General features: G+C 35.6%; 1 protein-coding gene across 2 annotated transcripts in view; it reads right to left on the bottom strand.

Moving 5' to 3' along the window:
* The window catches only part of LOC148939181 (terminal nucleotidyltransferase 4B-like), a 585,918-nt gene that overhangs the window by 61,920 nt on the left and 498,226 nt on the right, over positions 1 to 25,772 (bottom strand). For both annotated transcript variants that reach the window (XM_089107013.1, XM_089107012.1), the window contains one exon: positions 2,321 to 3,146. In XM_089107013.1, the coding sequence (XP_088963139.1) occupies positions 2,321 to 3,146 (826 nt within the window). The remainder of the gene's footprint in view (positions 1 to 2,320; positions 3,147 to 25,772) is intronic.

The raw sequence follows: 25,772 nt of genomic DNA, 5'->3' as shown, positions 1-25,772 counted from the left end.
TCATGTAATGGAGACCCTTTAGTTCTTAAGAGGAGAGCCTTGGTGCCCATGGCACTATATGGGAAATGAATTCTAGAGGCCATCCATCCCCGTTAAGTACAAAGAATTAGATAAGCGTACTCATTATTTAGCTATATTAATTTAAAAAACTTTTTCCTCCTAAAAAACACATTTTCTATCTGGAAATCCACTACGCTGAACAAAATGGCTATCTCAAAATTTAGATTGGACGTGTTTGGGGGAATGATTGGGGGGCGGGGGGGGGCTAGTTGCCCTCCAATCACTTTCGATTATTAAAAAGGGCACTAGAACTCTCGATTTCTAATCGAATGAGCCCCTTTTGAAGTCTCTACGACGACCCCTTCTATATGAAGTGCCCTGCTTTAAAGAAAAAAAATAATAATAAACTGTACATTGTCAACATTGATCTTATATGCCCTCAGGGCATAACTTTAAACCCTTGCCCTGAGGGTTGTGGGGGAGTTTTCTCCTCAAAAAGATATTTTCTATCTGAAAATCAACTATGCTGAACAAAATGGCTGTCTCAAAATTTTGATTGGATGTGTTTGGGGGAATGACGGATAGGGGGGGGGGTCTAGTTGCCCTCTAATCACTTTTAACTTTTAAAAAGGGCACTAACCACTCCAATTTCCAATTGAATAAGCCCTTTTCAAAGTTTCTACAACGACTCCTTCGATACGAAGTACCCAGGTATGGGGAAAAAAACAAAACAAAAAACAACACATTGTGCCCACTTCGTTCTTTACTTAGGCAGCGCTAGCGCGATGCCTATGATAATGGTTTAAGAATAAATTTTGTATAATCACCCCCCCCCCCCAAAAAAAAAAACAGCAAAAATATTCTAAGCCCCACGTACACATCGGAGGGGAGTACAAATTAAAATAAAACGCCAAAAATTGCCTAAGTATACGGGAAAACAATAAATATAAAAAGGTAATTCCAATTTAAATATTTCAGGGAAGATTCCAGGACCAAAGCCCCCTTCCCCTTTTGCATGTGGTTTAAACACTAATAAACACTGTGGTAATAAACACAGGGTCTATTAGACTGAATTCAAGTCACTGGAATAACAGATACATCAGGGTTTTATATTTAACTTACTTTTTGTTAATAGATTACATGTTTTTATTTATGAGAAGTCCCTCACAAGAAAAACAATTGTTGTTTTAACGACTTCCTCTTGATCATAAGCAAGGAGGATTCTCATATTTAGTGTGTAGATCTCGGTCAAGGTTTCATAATTACATACCACGTTGTTTTTTTTTTAACTTAATTACCCATTACACTCACAACCTATGATTTTGACATGCTCCAAATTCATTTTATAGATCATTTTTTGCTCAGTTCATGATTCGTATTCTCAAGTATAAAAGATCAGATAATGGTGCGTAGACAATAGAATAATCACGATCTAGTATTTAAAGACGATGAAATCAGGGTTGCCACAAAGAATTTAACACTCCCAAAAAAAAGCTCAAGGTTTGAAAAAATATCTGAAGAAATTAAATAATATATATAATTATTGAGAGTACTATTTGATACATTCACTTTCCCAAGATCTCAAGCTCAGAAATGATGTTTCAAGATCTTGGGGAATATCCTGAGGAACAGCGGAATACAATTTGATCTAGAACAGACTTAGACAGAAAAAAATTTGGTATTAGTCTAAAATTAGGCCCACTCAATGGAAAGACTACACAATTTTAAGTTTTAAATTTTAAGTTTAAAAAAAAACTTAAGAAAATTCCAAAATACTTACATCATTCCTAAGAGCGCTTCACTTTACTTTACCCATCACCCCCTAATATGCAAATATTTACCACCCCCCCAATTATATATTCCCCTTGCATTTTCTATTTTTTTATTTCATCGACATTGCATCTTTGCCGTTAAATCTATCTGAATAAAAGAGTGACGTAATCAAGAAACGAGGAAATGCATGGGGAATATATAATTTGGGCTGTATATTTGCCAAAGAATACTAAAGAATAGTTTTGAGTGAACGTTTTGGCAAAAGTTTTTTTTTAGTGAGCGTTTTAATCGAAAATATTAAAACTTGTATGTTTCATTTTTAGTGATTATAGATGTTTTTGGGAGGCATACCTTTCTATTAAGAAATATGGTCGATTCATTCCTAAAGTATCTTAGTCTAAATGATGTGGTATATAGTTGGCTCTGAGTAGGGTTAAATGAAGAAAAACTGGTGAAACATGCTACAAGCAATTTTCACATTGAATTTCTTCTTTTAAAACAACTATTTCTATCTAGACTGCCAATAACTGAATGAAAGATTACTTACTTGCAACACAGAAATTCACCACTTTCATCACAAAATCAGCGAGATATTCAGCACAGTCAGTGACAATCGGTGTCTCGAGAATCATAGTGGAGCATCGCAGTGCCAAGCTAATTTCTTTTTCATTCAATGCCGAATTAATGCTCACAAAGTTCTTTGACTTTGTCTCGGGCTCATATCCAGCGAGTTGTGATTCCCCGCTTTCCTCTTCGTCTTCTTGAATAATCGGTATTACCTCCTCTTCATAAAAATCAGCAAATATAGTGAACAATTTATTTTGTGTGTGTCTTAATTTCCGTGACAAGGTTGGAGTTCTCATCTTACGTTTAATTTTTCGGATTATCTCTTCTTCGTTAAAATCATTTTCATCATTTTTGCCAAAATCTAAATATTTTCTTCCACTTCGCCGACTTTTCAATTTCCACGTAACTCCATTCCCTTGTGGTTCCAAGATACTAGGAGAATCTTTCCTTCCTCGTTCCGCATTGGTCAAAAAAGGCTGACGTGTTTCCAAGTCAATGACGTCATAGGTCATGTCAATACCATACATCAACGGTTTCCAACGGTCTTTCTTGGATCCACAATCTCTGCTGTGAATTTCTTGGTTTGTTTCAATTGAAGGCTGTGATGAAAACACATATTGAAGAGTTGCATTCATTTTTTTTATATCATCTAATACAGCAGAGAGGCTCGGATATTGAGTGTCACGGGGTAAGGAAGTACACAGGCCTTGGGGGACTGGACTAGTGGGCAACAGCCTGAGGGATACAGCAAGGCCCGGATCCCCTTTATTATGCATCCGAAGTATATGGCCTGAGCCAAATTCAAGCTGAAAAATAAATGTTCATATGACTGAAAAATATCAAACAAAGTGCATTTTAAGATTATAAAAGAAAAATAAATAAATAAAAATAAAAATAAATAAAACATAAAGCAAAATCACGGATTAGTGTAACAGCAGCGTGGTTTTCCAGACTTTCGCAAGTTGGCGACTTTCGCGTTTTTAACCATGTGTTTAGTATAGCGATTTAATCTGAACTTGGGTGATAAGCTGATAGCAAAGAGGTGATGTTAGGTAGTGAGGAAATTGAGTTAGTGAAGGTTTTAAATGAGACTGAGGGAGATTTTTTGGAGGAAGAACAGGAAGATAAGTGTTCAAACTAATACTAGGACGTTGGAAGTCTTTAAGAATGACAAAAGTGGAAGTTTCATGTCTTAGGAAGTCACTGGACATGTCGGATTGTACTAAAATGATTAAATAGGGAAGAAAGAATCTTAGGTAATGAGGAAATTAGGTAAGATAGCTTCAGTTACGTATGTGGCATGATTAGTTAGAGGGGGGTTAAATTCAGTGAAGATGAAAAGTGTACTATTAACAAGGCAAAAAAGGTTTTCTTCACAGATAAAAAAGGTTTTGAAGGACAGGAAGATTAGCAGTGGCGTCAATTCACAAAATTTAAGGGGGCGGGCAAAATGTATTTTTAAATATCTTGAAGCGGGCAAATTTGTTTGTTTTTTTTTCAATGAAAACACAAAAAATAATGGGTTTTTCAATGATAATATCCCAAGAAAAGGTATTGTTCCAAAATCTGGGGGAGGGACCAAAGATTTTGGGTGGGTGCACATGCCCCCTACCCCTACCCTCAGTCGACTTGGGTAGTAAGATAAGGACTTTGGAAGTCTTAAAGTGTGATTACAGTGAAAGGATGTCCTAGGATGTCTCTGGACTGTCGAGTTACCAATAGTAAGATACTGGAGAGGTAATGTTAGATTATGAGTCAATTGACTAAGTTGATAGCTTCACTTATGTAAGCGGTATTATTAGCAAATAGGGTTGATTCACTGAAGATGTAAAATGTGGCATAATTACAGGTGTATTTTTCGAGGGTAAAAAAGTTTGAGACGATATGAAGATAGGTTAAATTAGGATTTTAAATCATTAGAACTTGAATTAGGATATCAAAATCAGGGTAATGATATTGGCCAAGATTTTTTCTGAAACGTGGACTATTCGATAGGTTAAGGAAGGTATGCTATATGCTTTCCAGAGATATCGCCTAAAATTAGGGTTAGCTGCTCGTTTGAGTGACCGTAAGCTATAAGCTATACCACACAATAAGCTTTTGATTTGACCCCACGTTTAATGGCCCTCCACTTTTAATGAAAAAAAGTTAAGGTGGTTAGGTCCAGTTATATGGATAACAGGATGCTAACGACTATCCTGCCGGCGCTAGGGGCACCAATTTACAATGATGTAGGAGGGGAGTTTATATTTTCTCCGATATCTTGAAAGAAAATACCACGAGAAAGTATTTTCAAAATATAGGAGGAGGGTTACAAAATATCTAAGGGTAATTAAACACCTATCCCTCCATTGGCGTCTCTGGACAGGCCAGATGAGAAGCAGAGCTTGAATTGGGTGGCTAGAGGTTATAAGAAATTACTTCAGCAATTTCGTAACCCCATAGGACAGAGTAAGGAGTAAAACTCAAAACAGGTTGAGGAGCAGGGAAGTTAACATACCTTGGACTTTGGTGGCTTAGTACTGCGATAGGTTATCAGCAGTCGTAACAGTATTCAGTATATCAGAACGCCGGCCAAAGCATATATACTTTTCAAACCAGTAAATTTACCAGTAAAAGTGAAAACGTCTGATAAATTATATATATATATATATATGTATATATATATCAAGGCCGTATCCAGGGGGGTTACCCGGTTTGAACCCCCCCCCCCCCAAACTTTTGACCGACTCGAAAATAAGTCGAAAATTAGTAAAACCTAGGTAAAAATCAGTAAATTTAGTCGAAAACCGAGTTAAAAATTAGTAACCCCCCCCCAAAAAATAAGTTAGAATGAATTTTAAAAAAAAACTACTACCACTACAAACTTACTAAAGGGCTTAAAGTAAGTTAAAAAACTTACTAACTTAAATTAAGTACTTAACTTAACTTAAAGTACTTAACTTAAAGTAAGTTAAAAACACATTTTAAACTTATTAAAAACTTACTAAACTTACTAATCCATTTTAAATCAATGGCTTTGAGAATATTTCCTCTCAGTTTGACCTGCTCGAAGGGGTACCCACTTTCCATCACCTGGTGTACATTTCAGAGCATCAGGTGTGTCGCACAGTTTCCACCACGCTTGGCACAGTTTACCCCACGCTTGGCACACCTTCACCTTGTTCAACAACTGTTCTGAAGCTTATTCTTTGGAATCAGCAACCAAGATCTGATGGAATTATGCGGACAAAAGCATGACATTTCCACCATGATCAAGAAAAGACGTCTCGAGTGGCTAGGTCACGTAATGAGGCACCAAGACGCCACCCTGACACGCCAGGTACGACTAGCAGCCTCCGCTCCCTCATGGAAGAAGAAACCAGGTGGCCAGATGAAATCTTGGAATAACGTCATCAGAAAGGATGTCGAACTGCTTGGGTGATTTTGAAAGCATGGTCACAAGTGGGACAAGGCGTAGCTGGAGTTTCTTCAACCACTCACAGAAGACAGAACCCAATGGAAGCATTTGGTCCAGCAGCTTCTTCATGCCGAGTTGGGCTGAATAGCCTCTTTCTCGTTCTGGTCTCTTCCAACGATATCTTCGATCGATTTATTGCTACAACTTTTCAGAAATACCTGGCTGATTTACCAATAAATCCACAAAAAAATGTAGTAAGGATTATACAAATCTCTGGTTGTATATTACAAACATAGCCTCACATTCATTTTCCCAAAAAGGTAAGAATAAATAAAACGAAATTAGGTTTGTGTGCAAATTTTAAAAATAGATGGATTCAAAAAAATTGGAGTGAATAGTTGCTTCCTGGTTAGACATTGAATTTAATGAAGGTCAAGGTTCAAACCCCGTCAGTTTCCTGACAGAAAATTGTAATTATCTTACAATACAATTGTAGAAAATTGGTTTAGTTTTGGTTGGTTTTAGGTTTATTTCTTTATTAATAGTCGTTTTTCTTTGTTATAATTCGACACTAATTAGTCCATGGTTGATAACAATAAATGACAATAATACCGAAAAATTATAAGAACTTTAAACACATCTAAGAATCTCCTTTGTACGTGATTCCAAATATTAAAAATTTGTTAATTCAAGATTGCCAATGAAAAGTTACGAGCCTGAGGAAAAAGTATATGAAAAACAAATAGCGAAAACACACCCTAAGAGACACGTGATCCTATTGAAAATTACTCCATCATATTCATATATTCAATATGTTCAAGAACCTTTATGTGAAGGTACCTAGTTAATACATACAAAACACACAATATTGAATTTCCTGAGAAATTTTCCTCGGATACGTGAATGTTTCTTTTTTGTTTATATATATATATATATATATATATATATATATATATATATATAAATATATATATATATATATATATATATATATATATATATATATATATATATATATATATATATATATATATATATATATATATATATATATATATATATATATATATATATATATATATATATATATATATATATATATATATATATATGTATATATATATCAAGGCCGTATCCAGGGGGGTTACCCGGTTTGAACCCCCCCCCCCCAAACTTTTGACCGACTCGAAAATAAGTCGAAAATTAGTAAAACCTAGGTAAAAATCAGTAAATTTAGTCGAAAACCGAGTTAAAAATTAGTAACCCCCCCCAAAAAAAAAGTCAAAAATTAGTAAACCCCCCCCCCCCGAAAAAAAATCCTGGATCCACCCTTGACATATATATATATATATATATATATATATATATATATATATATATATATATATATATATATATATATATATATATATATATATATATATATATATATATATATATATATATATATATATATATATATATATATATATATATATATATATATATATATATTATTATTATTATTATTTATTTATAACCCGTCGTTACAAAAACACAAGACAGAGTACAATAAAGATAAAGAAAAATAAAAAAGAAAAAAAAAGGGACAAATAATACATCAACGGATACAAACGATAAAAACACTAAACTGACAAGAAATAAGAAACAATTCTACACTTGACTACTGCTTGAGTAAACTATGCCAGGGGTGGTTACCAATTTACTGTTAAAACGGGAGATCTGATTTTCAATTATGAGAGTGGGATCTGCCAGTTTATACCTATTAATGAGGTATGTGTTACGTGTCCAGGGGGGAGTCTTAAAAGGTACTTAGCATATTTAAAAAATATTGCTCGAAGTTTCTGTTTAGCGGTGCATGGAAATGTTCGCCAAAAAGGGCTCAGGTATAAAAAATGGGGCAATGCTAGTGCAGTATACAGCCGAGCAAGGATAAACCGGTTGAAGCTGAACTTCGTTGCAACCAATCTGCTGTATGCAAAACCGGTACGCTTTTCGAGATGTTGAATTAATAGCTGTCGTGTGTGTCTCAGCGTTTTACCAATCGGTAGTCCAAGATAAATGATGTGATCTGCTGGCTTAATACTTGTCTGTCCAAGGTCTATGGTAGGCAGGACTTGGTTTTCGGGCCAATTAAACAGTAATACCTCTGATTTTGCAGCGTTAAATTCTAGGCCTATCGTAGCATATTGCTTTTGAAAAATAGCAAAATTGCATTCGATGCCACCAATATTCCGGCTCATATTTAAAATATCGTCAGCATAACAAAGAAGAGAAAGTTCAATACCATCCAGAACACACGTTATTTGGTAATTTTCCTGTGCTGGAAGAACACTGTTATTAAAAGCCGGGGCAGAAGTAGGAGCACCTTGCCGGGCGCCTTTTCGAACTGGGACGGTTGGGTAAATTTCCCTTATATTCTTCTCGGGCGAAACAACTTTTATTTGTGCCTGGAGGTTTTCATACATGTCCTTTAATGGCATTATGACATCTCGTTGAACGCCTCTCTTTCCCATTTCTAGAATAATTTGGTCTTGGATAAGGGAATCAAACGCACGCTTGACATCATGAATGCCAATCGCGACCGACTCGCCTGAGCTTTCAGCATCAATAAGGACAGAAGCCACGACGCTTAGCGCATGGCCACAGCCAAGACCAGGTTGAAAGCCAAATTGGGAGGGTGGTGCATAACATTTCTCATTTATTTCTTTAGTTATAAGTAGCTCAAAAATTTTTCAAAAAGTTGTTGATATAGTAATGGGTCGAAAAGACGTACATTCTTCCAGGGGTTTCCCCTTTTTTGGCACAGGGGTAAGGGACCCTATGCAAAAATTACTGGGAACCACACCTTGCACAAAAATCATCTGAAAAAGCAGGGCAAGGTGCTGAATGAGTATTGAAGATGGGCTTTTTAAATGAAGAGCAGAAATTCCATCAGCACCACGTGACTTTTTCTTTTTAATGCGACGGAGCACGTTCTGAACCTCGGATACCGACACAGTAACGTCAGAACGGTCGGTGCTTGATAGGAAATTATGCAGCACTTGGCTGCATAATATTTGCCTTGTATTTTGCACTAAGAGTCGGACAAGGGGATTTAAATTCTTGTTCGTAATAAGTTCTCCAAGATTCAAGGGAAATTGAAGATGCAGCAAAATTCGGCTTTCTTTCGGAAAGAGTCTTCCATATAAGGTCAGGATTTCGTAGAGCATCTTCAGAAGACTTAGCAATTACATTAGACCGGTGGAGAGCCAATTCTTTTCCAAACTTTCTTTTTGTAAGGAGTCTAACGGCATTTACAACCCCAATTCTCGGCCGTCCACACTCCTTCCAAACAGAAAGCCAAAATTTTGCCTGGTTGCATGCATTAACTAGGCCAGCATTTTGCGACCAACCTGAAACTTGCGTACCGGTCTTAATTTTCTTTATGGGAACAGCAGCTTCCTCAGCTGAGCGAAGAGCGTGTGTAATTTGGGCGGCATATATATCAAGTTCAAGTCGGGCCTCGTTCGGTTCAATTTGTCGTGACTGGATCAGAAGGTTAAATGGGGTTTTAATTTTAGCTAAAATTTCATCTGAAACTTGCGTGTAAACCGACGTATTAACATGATTCCAATCCCGTATTTGTGTCCATTTTTTGTAGTTTTTGCTGCGTTATTTTGGTGTGGATGCTCAGATTGTGTAGCGGGAGGTGTGATTTGCAGTTCTATTGAAAAATGGTCAGCAGTAAAAGTAGTGTCAGACACCCGTACTGAAGTAGGGACTAGGTCATTAGAGCAAATAACATGGTCTAAATTAGAAGTACTTCCTGTGTTGTGTATGTATGTAAAATTTTGTTTTTTTTCTAAAATGGTAAATGTATCATCTAGGAGACCATGTACCATACTTTCACGATCACCAGTAAAAAGTGCGTTAGTATCAGTAAATTCAGCACTCATAGGACAGTTAAAATCACCTAATATTACACAAGGCAATCTTTCTAATCGGATTTTGCTAAGACATTCAGCTAATTTACGTAAACTTTGCGCAAATTCGGAGTGAGATGCGTCATCACGATAGTCGGTTGGCATGTATACGTTCACAACAACAAAATTACACACTTGAACCGCTAGAATGTTTTGCGTTGAAAAAAACAACTTTGATTCAACATCGTTACTAATATACGTCACGAGACCCCCGGAGGGCCTTCCCTGGTCCTTTTTTCTGACAGCAGGAACAACATACATGTTATTAGCACGGAAAATGTCCAGTTGACCTACAGAAATAGGAAGAGCAAAGTGCTCTTGGATACACACAATTTGATTGCTTTTTAGCATTTCACAAACTATTGGGTGCCTTTTTGCGAAATTCCCATTCATATTCCAAGATAAAATGTTCATTGAGTAGCACGGGCAAGCCTATTAGCTTTTGAGTCTGCGTTTGCAGGTTTATTTGCCGAGCAACGGACGCTGTAGCAAGAATGTCCACTAGTGTTGCAGCTTATGCAAAAAAGCAGTTGTTTACAGGGATTGAGACGATCAGATTTATGTTCTACGGATCCACATCTGGAACATTTGGGCTGATTGGTGCACTCGGATGCTAAATGACCGACTGTATGACACGAGTAGCATCGTCTTGGAGTGAACACGAATACTTCGGCGGGTAGTTTTTCGTAGTGCACTTTAATGGAGGTGCGGACGAAGATTTCGAGCTCGTGTCGCGACTCAAAATAAACTTTGAACACACGAGAGGATCCACATTGCATAACTTTTGTAGCACGGGGGATAAGTTCGTGCAATGACTGCTCATTCAGGTCTTCAGGGACGCGCTTGAATACACCAATATAGCTCGGTGAGCGTACGGACGCAGTAACACCACATTTATCACTTTTCAGTGTTGAGGCAATTGTATCAGCAGTTTTCTTAGATTTCACCACTAGTTTCCAGTCACCCTTCAGTTTACGAAGCTCACTTATTTCCTCGCTGTTCGGACAGACCTTGTCAATAAATTCCTTTCGCGCACTAGGTGTATTTAAGCTGTCAGGTAAGTTTTTGAGGATAACAGCGTAACTGGGCCGGAGGGGGGGCTCCTCCGCGGGTTCGCTCGGTTTCCAAGTCAGTGGCCGATTTTGTGCCATTTCGTATAGTCCATCGACCTTACGCTTGATTTCGTTGAGCCGACAGATAGCTGTCGCTGAGGTGGATTCCCCGACAGTAGGAACAGAGCATGGCGTTAGGATCACAAAGGTAGGAATCAGCTTTTTATCGCGAGTTGCAGCATGGTTAAACCATCTGCACATATCTATTACGTTCTCATCCTCCTTCTTACTATGCTTAATCAGCCGGGTCTCGATTTTTAGCTCCTTATGCAGTACAGCTTTAGCTTCAATAATTTACTCAAGAGTGAAAAAACTCAGGGCAGTTGCCGTGATCACCTCTATTTTCAGTCCATCATTCATGACACGTGTTAAAAAGTTCAGTAACGGATTGATAATAAGCTTTTCACCTTTATCTCTTTTCTCCGACATTGCAATCGGATGCCAAAGAATAGTCCAAAAATCAGTCCGTGGGCGTGCTAATAAGCGAGGGAAGCGTAGTTTCTTGCTACCTGATTCCCACAGTTTAAGGGAGTAACACTCCCGGCAGGTACAACGGCCCTTGCGACAAGAAACTCCCCTCTTCTGCTCGCTTATTGGTAAAATTTAATTATAAATGATACTATAGATGGCGCGCCAATTTACTCAAGAAAAAGATGGCGCTGGTAAAAAGGCCTAAAGAAAAAACCCTATTCCAATTGTTCAAGTTTTTACAAACACTACTTAGCAGATAATCTATCATTAGAGGGTAAACAACAATAGGAAGTAAACTTCAAAATAATTTAGACACTTTTTTCAGATAACAACAAGGAAGCAAACTCATCCATAATAGCATTGAAATACTATAGATGGCATATATATATATATATTATATATATATATATATATATATATATATATATATATATATATATATATATATATATACATCGGATCCAGGATTTTTTTTTTCGGGGGGGGGGGGGTTACTAATTTTGACTTTTTTTTGGGGGGGGGTTTACTAATTTTGACTCAGTTTTCGACTAATTTTACTGATTTTTACCTAGGTTTTACTAATTTTCGACTTATTTTCGAGTCGGTCAAAAATTTCGGGGGGGGGGGGGTCAAACCAGATACCCCCCCCCCCCTGGATACGGCCTTGATATATATATGTATATATATATATATATATATATATATATATATATATATATATATATATATATATATATATATATATATATATATATATATATATATATATATATATATATATATATATATATAAACAAAAAAGAAACGTTCACGTATCCGATGAAAATTTCTCAAGAAATTCAATATTGTGTGTTTTGTATGTAGGAACTAGGTACCTTCACATTAAGGTTCTTGAACATATTGAATATATGAATGTGATGGAGTAATTTTCAATAGGATCACGTGTCTCTTAGGGTGTGTTTTCGCTATTTGTTTTTCATATACTTTTTCCTCAGGCTCGTAACTTTTCATTGGCAATCTTGAATTAACAAATTTTTAATATTTGGAATCACGTACAAAGGAGATTCTTAGATGTGTTTAAAGTTCTTATAATTTTTCGGTATTATTGTCATTTATTGTTATCAACCATGGATTGTTATCATGTCATGTATTGTTATCAACCATATATATATATATATATATATATATATATATATATATATATATAGATATATAAATTTTGTTAAGTTAACAAAAACTGTGAAAAATTGGCAAGTCATACAGAAAATAGCAAAAAAAATATGTCATCAATTGTAAAACCTCAAGAAGTTATTGGGTGGGTATGGGCCCAAAGCTTTCTCCTGTAAGCTGTTTGGTCTTAAATCATCAAACTCGTTATCAGATTTGCCTAAGACAAAATGTCTCTTCATTTTAAGACCATTTGAGAAAGGTTAGTGTTAAATATTCACTCGTGTAGCTTAATGGGGGGTTAGAAACTTCAAATTTGCTTTAAACGATTTTGCCTAAGACGAGGTCATTTACTACCGAAAACAGCGTTTTCAAAAAGCGAAAGTATTTCATCAAACTTCAGGCTATCAATAAAATATTAAATTAGCCTTCGCATTAGACAATGTGATAAGATAGATCAAGCATTTGGGGCTAAATAATGTGGCTGGATTTAAATTAGATATCAAATAGATAGCTATCTTAATTTTGCACTGTCGCTTTCCCAGCGGCTAAAAGAAATTTGGCGTTTAAACATGCAATTTAACAGTTTCTGCGGCGTCTAAATTAACAAGTCAATCAAACACTCCATAACATGCCTTACACTGAAGGTTAAATAAGTCAAAGAAAGCTTTTCTCTTTTTTTCTTTTTTTATAAGGGGCAGTATATTGAGGGCCAGGATAAGTAAACACAGGGTATGTTTTTTTGTTTTTTTTTAATTACTGGAAAATCCATAATTCTAAGGTTTATAGGGATAATAGGAAGTATGACTGACAAGGCCGCATCCACGGATGGGGGTTTAGGGGAATGGAACCCCCTCCCTAATGAAACGTTGGTCCGACTCTTAAAAATGTAACATAAATAAATATAAAGAAATTTTTCATGTGTTTTTTTAATTTTTTTGTACCCACCTCCCCCGAAAAAATCCCGAATACGATCTTGGTGACTGAATGTTCATTTTTTAATCAAACAAGCAAAATGAAATTCAGGGGTAGAGGGCTCTAAGAATCATAATCTACATACGTGCATGTCTGGACTGACACTATCCTGTAGTTTTCAAACAATGGTTAAGAGGCTCTTAAAAGGACTGTATAACAAAAACGAAATGTCAGAATTAATGTTTTTACTCGAATTAAGAAAACAGAAAAATCAACATTCCAAGGATTAGGGAATATTTCAGCCTAAAATATTTGACTTGTAAACGACATTGAAATCATTTTACTGAAGGCTCAATCCTGTTATTCTAATAAAAACTGTCAGCTAAAAATTTCATCAACAAACTTGTTCCTCTGAACCAAGATTTTTTTTTTTTTAGAGAATTTCGCTAGCAAATTAAATTGTTGCTTAAAATATTGAGGCGTAATATTCAAAAACTGATAATGCAATAAAGCAGGATGAAAATCTGACTGGTAATATTAGTCAATTAGCAATTTTTTTGTTGGTTTCCAGGGCCGTCTCCAGGGGGGGGGGGGGTGAACGGCTTAATCCCTCCTCTTGAAATTTTTTTTTTCAAGAAAGTAAAAAAGAAAGTAAAAAAAATTAAAAAAAGAAAGTAAAAAAAGTAAAAAAAGAAAGTAAAAAAAAAAGAAAGTAAGTTTCTAAGAAAGTAAAAAAATTTATATAAACAAAGTTTTGTTGCGCTTTGTAAAGTTTTTTTGTACACCCCCCCCCCCCCCCCCGAAAAAAGCCCTACCACCAAAAATCCTGGATACGCCCTTGTATGTTTCATACCAATATCCGAAAAAAAAGCTGGCCTTGTAGGATGTATTTTTTTTCAAGCTTGTATTTTGCTGAATTTACCACCCAATTCAAGGCCGTATCCAGGGGGGTGGACTACCCAGTTTGAACCCCCCCCCCCCCCGTAATTTTTTACCGAGATCAAAATAAGTCGAAAATTAATAAAACCTAGGTAAAAATCAGTAAAATTAGTCGAACCCCCCCCCCCCCCCGAAAAAAAAATCTTGGATCCACCCTTGACCCAATTAAAGTTTTTGAGAATTGTATTGGTTGAGCCAAATCATAAAAACACCTGCTGATAAAATCAAAATTATCCATGACTCAGTGCCACTTAAATGTGGTTTGCGGCCGCGGTGTCTTTGTGCCGACTATATAAACCATTATTAAACTATAACCTATGTATGAAACTGCTGTATTTCAAAACACACAGCTGATAAAGAAAAACTGATTTTATATTACGGTTCAGCATCCAATGAATATATTAGTAAAACATAATAAAAAAAAATACAGAATATAATAGAAAACACAAAAAAAATATGAATACGACAAACGGGTCTATGGCCAGTAAATCAAAACGAAGAAAAAACAAAAATGAATATGACAAAAAACACAAAATGGCCAGCCATGACGAAAAACAAAAATACAAATACGACAAACGGGTCTATGGCCAGTAAATGAAAACGAAGAAATAAGAAAAAGGAATATTTCGCCCGTATCTAACAAGGCGTCTTCAGCGTAGAGAAAAAAATTGACCAAAACTAAAAATAAAAAAAAAACTAAAATAGACTCACCTAAAAATATGATATACAATTGCTTAACATTAACAATTGTATATTATATTATTAGGTGAGTCTATTTTAGTTTTATGTATATTTTTAGTTTTAGTCAATTTTTTTCTCCTACGCTGAAGACGCCTTGTTAGATACGGGCGAAATATTCGTTTTTGTTTTTTATTCGTTTTCATTTACTGGCCATATACCCGTTTGTCGTATTCGTATTTTTTGTTTTTTGTCATGGCTGACCAGTTCGGCTTTAAATCTTTTATGCAGAGTCTAGTCCCTAATGTAGGAAGTGTCATGTGGACTTAAGTTCTACTTAAAATTTTATTTTATTTACGTTTATGTTACGTTATGGAAAAGCCAACATAGCAGCAACAAAATGGAACTAAATTAAACCCAGCAGAGTTAAAGTCCAGGAGGGGAAGACCCAAAAATGTTCAAGCAGATCAACGCGGAAAACACTCAGTTCAAAGGGATTGGCATTTGAGTAACTTCGCCACTCTCCTAGTTCCGCGTGCTGCCGCCCGATTTTCATTGACACAATCACCGACAAAAGTGAAGTCAATTTTCCCGATTTTAAGTCAAATTTGCCAGTCGAATCATAAATTCTCAACCATTTCGACGTCCCCTTAGAGAATTCGCCAATGAACCATTTTTTTTGGAGGGGCAGTTGAAGCTGAGGCTAGCAAAATCATTTTTAAAGTATCGTACAGCCTTAAGTGCAATTCATTTGGACTCTAATCATATATTAACTTAGCGTTAACGATGTGGTTAAATATACGCTGATCATCGACAAGACAGCTTTTATTGTCTATCTCCAGGCCCATTAACAGATGCTGATCTAATTTTCAATGTCATAGAGTGATGAATAACTTGGATATTCGTTCGAATTTTTTAAGCCTAATTCTTAAAAAGGTGGGGCAGTTTTAATTAATGTATCCAAGGTTAAGTCAAAAGTGAAAAGTAATTGGCTGAGATCAGTAGGTGAAAATTGTACCAAAAAAACACCAAATCAATTAACTGTAATAAGGTTATATTAAGACTGCCGTATGAGATCATACAAAACTATAGTAAAATAATGTTTATGATTTTCATTAACCCATAATCGGATATATCCAGGCCGTATCCAGGAGAGGGTTCGGGGGTTTAACGAAACCCCAAAATGTTTGTTGGCCTCGTAAAAAACGGTACGAAAATAAATATAAAAAAGATTTTTAATTTGTTTTTAAGTTTTTGGACCCCCCCCCCCTGAAAAAATCTCGATCTATTTCGTGACTGGTATGCTTTGCCGTATTCAAAAGAGCCTGCTTAATAGAACAGTACCTATTTTTTTATATTATTGACTCTCCAAAAACTTTTTATTTATTATTACCCTCCTCGCTCCGAAAAAATCTCTGGGTGCGCGGCTGCTCTCCTTTACTCCCTTTGTCACCCACTGGGATTAGATAAAAGACCTAGGCAGTCAATCAAGTGACTAGCTTTATCATTTTACTCCCGTATGTACTATTATTTTCAAAATTTGGTTTTTAGAGTTCCGGTCGCTATTTTGCTTTGGTTACTTAATAAACTGTTTCAAAAGAAAAAATCCCACAATGACAGATTAGCACGTTTACCGGAGGGCTGGTTGCCTTCCAATCGCTATTGACTCCTAAAAAGAGCACTATAACTCTACATCTCGAATCAAATGAGCCAAAATACATTGGGCACGAATTCAGGAGTTCGCATCCGGGCCCAAATTAAAAAGATAAAAATTATTCCACCCTCCTAAAGGGAGAAAATACCCCCTAAAATTCAAGGATTCTTAATAAAAATCACTCCATCAGAGTCAGCGCATCAGAGAACCCTACTGTAGTAGCTTAAATTTTGCTACCGTATTTTTGCCAGAAGACAGATCAGCGATGCGTGTTTTTTTTTTTTTTTTTTTTTTCCCTGTGGTGATCGTATTGAAATAATGGTCCTAGAAGATCGGTAGAGGGTGCATTCGGACGGAAATTAAAAGTTGTAGTGCCCTTTTTAAGTAACCAAAAAGATTGGAGGACAACTGGACCCCTCTCATGCCCATTTTACCCCAAAGTTATCTGATCAAAATTTTGAGATATACATTTTGTTCAGTATAATTGAAAAGTCGAATAACTATCTCTTTAGGTATAAAATGGCCCCCACAGTCCGTGGGAAAATGTTATACTGGGGGGGGGGGATTTGACAGAATTACTATACGAAATTCTTATTAATTGTGTTACATTTTCTTTGACAAATTTTATATGTGGAGATGTTCCGGGGAAATTATTCGGGGGCTAGTTTCCGCGCGCTTTGATTTCCAGGAAATAATTTCCACGGGAGGGGTATTTCTGGAGTTACCGAGAAACCGATAAGAGATTAAAGTCTCATTCAAATGAAAGAACGGCAAGGAGAATTTTCAATGCTGAATCATCCGCGAGCAATTTTACGGGGAGTGGGGATCTTCAGCGAGGGTAGAACTGTCTGAAGGGAATTTGACGGGGGGTGCACTTTACGCTGGATGAAATTTCCACGATGGGGTGTTCCATGAGGGGGGTATATTTCATAAAGGATGGACCAGATTTACCGGCATTATTTGGAAAACGAACAGAAATTAAATAAAAAAAAAGTAAGTTTTTTTAACTGGAAGTAAGGAGCAACATTAAAACTCAAAACGACAAGAAATTATTCCATATATGAAGGGTTGGCCCCTTCTCATTACCTTGCTCTTTACGCTAAAGTTTGACTGTTTGTCCCAACTTTTTAAGAACGGCTACTTAAACACGGGGGCCGTTTATTTAGAATAAGAAGCTTTTTTAACAGCGCTAACAGCTATGGCAACCCTTCATATACGGAATAAACCTGCCAAAATTAATATGCAAATTTCGTTTTAAATTTTCATGCTCGGTGAACCAAATTCGAACCTGCATTAAATGAAAAACGTTCAGAACTTACATAAGAAATAAGTTATTTTTTAACTGAAAGTAAGAAGGGACATTACAATTTGGAATAAACAGAAATTATTCCATAGACTATATGAAATGGGCTGTCTCCTCCTCAACGCCTCACTCTTTACGCTAAAGTTCAACTCTTTGTCACAACGCTACTTTTTAAAACAATAAAAAACTTTAGCGTAAAGAGCAATGCGTCGAGGAGGGGGTGGCTGCCTCCCGATCACTTAGACTCTTAAAAAGGGCACTAGAATACACGATTTCCAATCAAAGGGGCCCCCTCCAGAGTTTATACGACTATTCTTTCCATAAAAACCTTATACGCCCTCGGGGCATAACTTACAACCCTTGTGCTGAGGGGTGTGGGGAGGGTTATTAACCTAAAATGTTTACTTTAGGACCCTCCCAGATCTTTCAATTACGCTGAACAAATGGCTATATAAAAATTTGGGTTAGATGTGTTTTGGGAATTGATGGGCGTGAGGGGGCTTGCTGCCCTCCAGTCACTTTTGACTATTAAAAAGCGCACTAGCCCTTTTAGTTACCAATCGAATGAGCCTTTTTAGAAGTTTCTACGACTACAAATGGTCATCTCAAAATTTCTATCAGATGCATTTCGGGAAAGTATGAGATGTGGGGGGGGTATCAACCCTTCAATTACTTTGAATCTTAAAAAGGGCAATAGAACTTCTGATTACCAATCCAATGAGCCCCCTCCAAAATTTATACGATCATCCTTTGTATAAAAACCTTATATGCCCCCAGGGCGTAACTTAAAAGCTTTTCTCAGAGGAGTGTATGGGGAGGGTTGCCATCCTTAAGGAAAGACTTTCCAGACCTTTTGACTATGCTGAACAAAATTGTTATCTCAAAATTTTGATTGGATGTGTTTGTGGAAATGGGAGGGGGGTTAGGTGCCCTTCAATCACTTTGGACTATTAAAAAGGGTACTAGCCCTTTCAATTTCCAATTGGAAGAGTCCTTTCTAAAGTTTTTACGACAACTCCTTCGATAAGAAATACTCTGGTGTAAAAAAAAAAAACATCGTGCCCACATAGCTTTTTACTTAGGCAGCGCAACGACAGTGATTCAGTCGACTTCAGAGGTTACAAAATTAAATTAAAACATACTGTTTGTGTCAGGATTAAAAATTGTTAAAAAAGTTTCTCCAACTTACAAATAGCAAGCCAAACTCTGAATTCTTATGGAAAAAAACCGAAAAGATTTTTAAAAAAAGGGTTTATACAACCCTTTCTATAGAAACCTTATATGCCCCCAGGCATACTTATAACCTTATATGCCCCCAGGCATACTTATAACCTTATATGCCCCCAGGCTCAAAATTTTGATTGGATGTGTTTGAGGAAATGGTTGGCGGGGGAGGGGGGTTGGTTGCCCTCCAAAATCAAGTTTTTCAAAAAAAGGAAAGAACTCCATTAAGCCAAAAATGAGCAGGAATTAGGTCAAATAATCTTTAAGCGTAAAACTACCACTAATCACTATCAATAAATAGATGAAACTCAAAACGCACAGAAATTACAGTAAATATCCAAAGTCAAACTCAAAACGAGCAAAAATTAGCATGAGTAGGACTGATAACCCCCATGCCTTCTCAAGAAAAGAACATACTTTACGCTTTACCGAAAACAAAATACTTTTTAAGAGTTTTCACTTGTTTACTTTAATAAACAAAAAATTATCAAAACTTTAAGGAATAAATAACAGTATATGTCAATTAAACTAAAAATCCACGGTTATTCGTTTGTGTTTTTTTTTTTCAGTAATGCGCAAATTATGTTCTGATCTTGAGAAGGCATGAGGATTGTAAACCCTACTCATGTTAATTTTTGCTCGTTTTGAGTTTGACTCGGCTATTTATTGCAATTTCTACTCGCTTTGAGTTTTATTTATTTATTGATAGTGATTCTTAGTAGTTTGCACTTGGAAGATTATTTGACTTTATTTCTGCTAATTTTTGGCTTAATAGAGCTCTTTACATTTCTTTGTAAAACTTGTTTTGTGGAAAAAGTTTTTTTTAAAATTGATTATTGGAAAAATCAACTTAAATATTACCAGAACGGGAAAATATCCCGCACCAGAGTAATCAGATAAAGGCCACAAATCAGGAATTATTTAATTTCCGTTATCAACGCTGTGTTCTTACATCATCTATTCCAATCCTTTTTTATTATTACATAAAAACAAGTTTTTTTTTAACTGAAAGTAAGCAGTGACATTAAAACTAAAATGAACAGAAATTATTCCGTATATGAAAGGGGCTGAAGGGAATACAGGTGAGCCTTTCTGAGAATGTTGAGGGGAGTGTTGAGCTATATCAAAACACGTTATGGGCTTACAGAATGTCAAAAGGGTATAACACAGGAATAACTGAGTATATTAATTTAGAAAATCCAGAAAATGATAAGGGAGGATGATCAAAATGGCAATATTTGCATGCTACCAATACTATTACAACTAACACCACTATTACTACCACACTACTCCATTTACAGTAATGAAGGGAAATTTGAACAAAATCATAAGACGCTATGTGCATGCACAATGTCAAAATAGCGTATCTCAAGAATTGATTTCTGAGTGTATCTCATTATTCTGAAGTGTCATAATGATAACATAGAGCTTGAGCTTAATTGCATATATCTTCAGTTATTACATTGCTTAAAATATGGTGCTAAAGAAACTTTTGGTGTTAAAAAGTGTAAACCCAATGTTGAAAAACCTTTTTGGTCGTCAAATCCGTTTCTTGTACATGCTAATCATGAATCTAAATTAGCTTTTAGACATTGGAAAAATAGTGGAAAACCGCGTGATCTTCATCCGGCTTTTCTATGCATGAAAAAAAAGAAGGCAATTTTCCAGTCGGAGCTCCGTCGTCATAATAATATTTTGCTTATGTATGCTTCGTCTGAAGTTGATATGAATAAAAAGAAACTTTGGAAAGCTCTACGTTCAACAAAGAGAGTTAATGAACCTTCTAAAAAGAATGGCCCTTCTCTTGTTGAGTGGGAAACTCATTTTGCAAACCTTTCGAAATCTTGTGATGATCCTGAACAACTTTCGCATGTTGATATAATTTTAAACAGTTCTTTTAATTCGCATGATTTTTCTATTTCGTTTGATTCTTTGTTGGGTGCATGCCGTAAATTAAAGCCACAATCCTCTACAGACCATGATGGGATTTTTTCAATTCATGTGAAATTTGCTCCAACTTCTTTTCTTCTTCTTCTTTTGACTTTTTTTAATCTTATTCTCAAGTTTGGTAATGTTCCTCCGTCTTTTAGGATTGGGGTGGTAACTCCTATTCCAAAATCTGGTAAAAGAGATCTCCGTTCTTGTGATTCGTATAGGCCGATAACGAAGGGTTCTATGATTGGTAAACTTTTTGAATTATGTATAAAGGATCTTTTTGATTATTTGGATGTTGGTCTTAATCAAGTAGGGTTCAAAAAAGGAATGGGTTGCGACCATGCGCATGCAACGTTTGATACTATAATTAAGGAGTCAAGATCTACTGGCTCCCCACTTTGTACACTATTAATTGATATAAAAGGAGCTTTTGACAATATTTCGCATGCTTCCGCTCTTTCAGCTCTTATTTCTGGTGGGATTCCCCTTTCTGTGGTTAGAGTTCTTAGATCTTGGTATTCGGGGCTTAGGATAAAAATTTTTGCACATACTTCTGATTCTCTTTCTAATCCAATTTCCGTGGGTCGGGGCGTGAGACAGGGTGGGGTTTTATCTCCTTATATTTTTAACGCATGTCTGGCGGAGTGTCTTCGTTCTTTATCTACAACCCTTATTTTTTGGGGACGGGATGTGTATTTTATTGCATATGCTGATGATATTATACTATTGAGCCGTTCTAAAGCTAGTCTAATTAAGAATTTTAATTCCCTTTCTAGTCTGCTTAATGTTCGTGGCCTTTCTATTAGTATTAAAAAATGTCAATATTTTCCCGTTAATGTTAATGACCGAGCTGAATTAATTTGCGATAGAAATATATCATTTCCGGTTTCTGATGCTGTTGTTTATCTTGGGTTACCTTATTCTGCTTCAGCTCGTGAATCTAAGTCGATGCTAATTTTACATATTCAAGAAAAAATTAGAAAGGTGTTTGGTTCCATAATACGGCTACGTGGTGTTTATCGTCGTGAAATTCTAGGTTCTCTTTTTAATGCAGTAGCCCTCCCGCATGTTCTTTATCCTTCCCTTCTTCTTCGAGATTTTAAAATTTGTGATTTTTCAGCAATTCGCGTTTGTTATTTTAAATATTGTAAGTTTTTACTTGGTTTTCCAATTTCCTTTAGTAATACTGAATTAGTTTCAAAATTTAAAATTAAAGAGCCGTTGGAAATAGCCAAGGTAAAAATAAATAATTTTTACCGTAAAGCTGAAAATATACTTTATGTTCATAATCTTTTTCCTTTTTTTTCTATAGTTTAAAAAGTGCATGATTTCATTATTACTATTTGTTGCATTTGATTAAGTTTTCTTTTGGGCAACTTGTAAATTGTTGCTATGTTTGATGGTGTGTTATTTGGATTTTTGAAGATTTATTTAATTATCTTTTATACTCCTCGTTTTTGAGGGAAATAAATAAATAAATAAATTATGTTGGAACTTTCAGAGAATGCTCAAAGGAGAAGATCATCTCACCAAAAGGCAATACGTGCACAATACTGCTAATACTACTGTCACTGCTACATTTACTACTACTACTACTACTCTTACTACTACTACTACTACTACTGGTACTACTACTACTACTACTTCTTTTGCAACTACTTGTAAGGCTAAGACCTTTGCGATGAAAAGTTCAAGAAGTAGATGAATATGGAGGTTATCAAAAGGACATATCAGCAATGTCATAGCAATGGTTATTTGTATTAAGTTTAAACTTCCAGAACTCGATGAGAGGGATGTTCTACTGACCAAAAGGCAATAGGCTAATACTACTGCTGCTAGTAGTACTACCGCTATTCAATACTATTACTAGTAATATCAATATTACTACTCTGACTTCTATTAAAAGTAAACCTAAGGGTATGAAGGTGAAATTTTCAAGGAATTTTGAGGGGGAAAGGTGAACTGAATCACCAACGCCGTCTGTAAGCAGGTTGTCAAAAGGGTGTAACAGCAGTAACTTAGGAATAGTTTGGTGTGTGAAGTCGAAACTAACACAGCTTGTAATGAGGCATGTTAAACTAACAAAAACAAAATGTTTGCATGCTAATGCTGTTACTATTATTACTACTTCTATTACTACTAGTGCAACTAAAGCTTAGGCTACTAATATTGATTCTACTGCTACTACTACTAATACTGCTATTAAAACTACAGGTATTAAGGCGAAAAATTTGAGATATATAGAAACTGTATAGAAATAATTGGAAACACACTATGCCCACACAGATTGTCAAGCGGACGCATCAGAAATGCTTCAGGAACGGTTGATGGCATTAGGCTAAAACTGTCACCCTGCTTAGAAGGGGATGTTGAAGAAGCCGAGGGTGTTATCCGCATACTGCAACTACTGCTGTTGCAATTATTGCGACTGCTCAAATTAATGACAAAAAGATGTAGCTTTTAAGAAATATTTAGGTGGATGTTAAACTAAATCAAAATAAACTCTGAGCATGTGGACTTTCAAAAAGTGACAAAGCAATATCTGAAGAACAACTTATATTATTAAGTTAGACCTTTAAGGGTAAGTTATGGGGGATTTTGAACTAGCCAGAAGGCAGTATGTGTATATTTGTAATGCTACCACTACAGTCACTGTAACTAATTACGCTAAGGATATTAAGGGGAAACTTTTAGGGAATGTTTAGGAAGAGTTTAGATTAAACGAAAAAACTATATGCATGCAGGTTTTCAAAAGGGCATATAAGTAATATCATATGCAGCATCACTCTATAATAGCTAGAAATATCATTGAAACTTTTAAAGGAGTTAATTCAATTCAAAAATTAAAAGTTCTGGTGCTCTTTTTAAGAGTAAAAAGAGATTGCAGGGCAAGTAGCCCATTTCTCAAGCTCATTCATTTTCCAAACACATCCAGGCAAAATTATGAGACAACGACTTTGTTCACCATAGAAGAACGGTTCAGCAACTATGTCTTAAGGGATATTCGTCATGCAATTGGCCCAGTATACTTTAAAACTGTAGCTATAAATTAAAAGGCATTGTGTTTATGCCTGCCAATAAGACAACTCCGCAATATATCGAGAACGACTGGAGATATTAAGTGGAAACTTTTGAGGCTACTGCTATTACTACTTCTACTCTTATAATTTAAATAAATAAAAAGAATGTAAGTGTACCCAGGTTTTCAAAGAGCATGGATAGAATCTTTTGAGAATGATATTAAGTTTTATTTTTCAGGTCAACTTCAGGAGTTATAAAATTAAATAAAAAATACCGTTTTTTCAGGATTAAAAACTGTTGAAAAAGTTTCTCTAACTTACAAATAGCAAGCCAAACTATGGATTCTTACAGAAAAAAACCGAAAAAATATAAAGTATTTTTTTCAGTGAAAAAGACTATCATAGGCAGCACACTTGCGCTGCCTAACAAAAAAACGATGTTGGCACAGTGTATTATTATTATTATTATTTTTATTTTTGTTTTGTTCTAGACCAGGGCACTTCGTATCGAAGGAGTTGTCGTAGAAACTTCGGAAATGGCTCATTCGATAGGAAATTAGAAGGGCTTGTGCGCTTTTGATAGCCGAAAGTGATTGCTAGGCAACTAACACCCCTTTTACGCCCACCGTTTCCCCACACGCATCCAATCAAAATTTTGAGATAGTCATTTTGTTCAACGTAGTTTAAAGATCTGAAAATTATGTCTTCGAGGAGGAGACTCCCCCAACAGCCTTCAGGGCAAGGGTTGTAAGTTCCAAAAGTTCCAAAAGTACGAAAACTCCAAAAGTTGGGTTAATCTAGGTTCACTTAGAGTGGCGCACCACTCTAAGTGAACCTAGATTAACCCAAATTTTGGAGTTTTCGTACTGCTCACTTTTTTGCAATGTGTAGGAACCAGTGGGGAATCCCCGCTCGTTTGGAAAGGTGCCAAGGAAAGGCATGCAAATAGCATGTAGTTTAAAAACGTGTTTAATCACGTTTCTTGAATGATTCAAAATGAACTTTGAAAAATCAAGAAAATGTAACTGTGACAAGGTAAACCACAACCAAACACTACTGAAATATTCCAACTCTTGCATTTCAACGACAGAAATTCAAAATGAACTTTGAAAAATCAAGAAAGTGTAACTTCGACAATTTAAAACACAACCAAACTCTAATTAAATATTCCAACTCGTTCATTTCAACTAAAGAAATTCAAAATGATCTTTTAAAAATAAAGAAAATGTAACTGAGACAAGTTAAACCACGACCAAACACTACTGAAATATTCCAACTCATGCATTTCAACGAAAGAAATTCAAAATGAACTTTGAAAAATAAGGAAAATGAAACTCTGAAAATGTATACCACAACACACCCCTAATTAAATTGAACAAAAAGAGAAATCAAAAGAAAGAAATTCAAAATGAACTTTTAAAAATAAAGAAAATGTAAATGTGACAAGGTAAAACATAACCAAACACCACTGAAATATTCCAACTCTTGCATTTCAATGAAATAAATTCAAAATGAACTTTGAAAAATCAAGAAAATGTAACTGTGACAAGGTAAACCACAACCAAACACTACTGAAATATTCCAACTCTTGCATTTCAACGAAAGAAATTCAAAATGAACTTTGAAAAATCAATAAAATGTAACTGTGA

This window comes from Artemia sp. Qi Xiang Cuo, chromosome 21 (genome assembly GCF_049724085.1).
Source record: "Artemia sp. Qi Xiang Cuo chromosome 21, ASM4972408v1, whole genome shotgun sequence".
NCBI classification, from domain to species: domain Eukaryota; kingdom Metazoa; phylum Arthropoda; class Branchiopoda; order Anostraca; family Artemiidae; genus Artemia; species Artemia sp. Qi Xiang Cuo.
The sequence above is the reverse complement of the archived record's forward strand: the minus strand, read 5'-3'. Positions and strand labels throughout refer to the sequence as shown.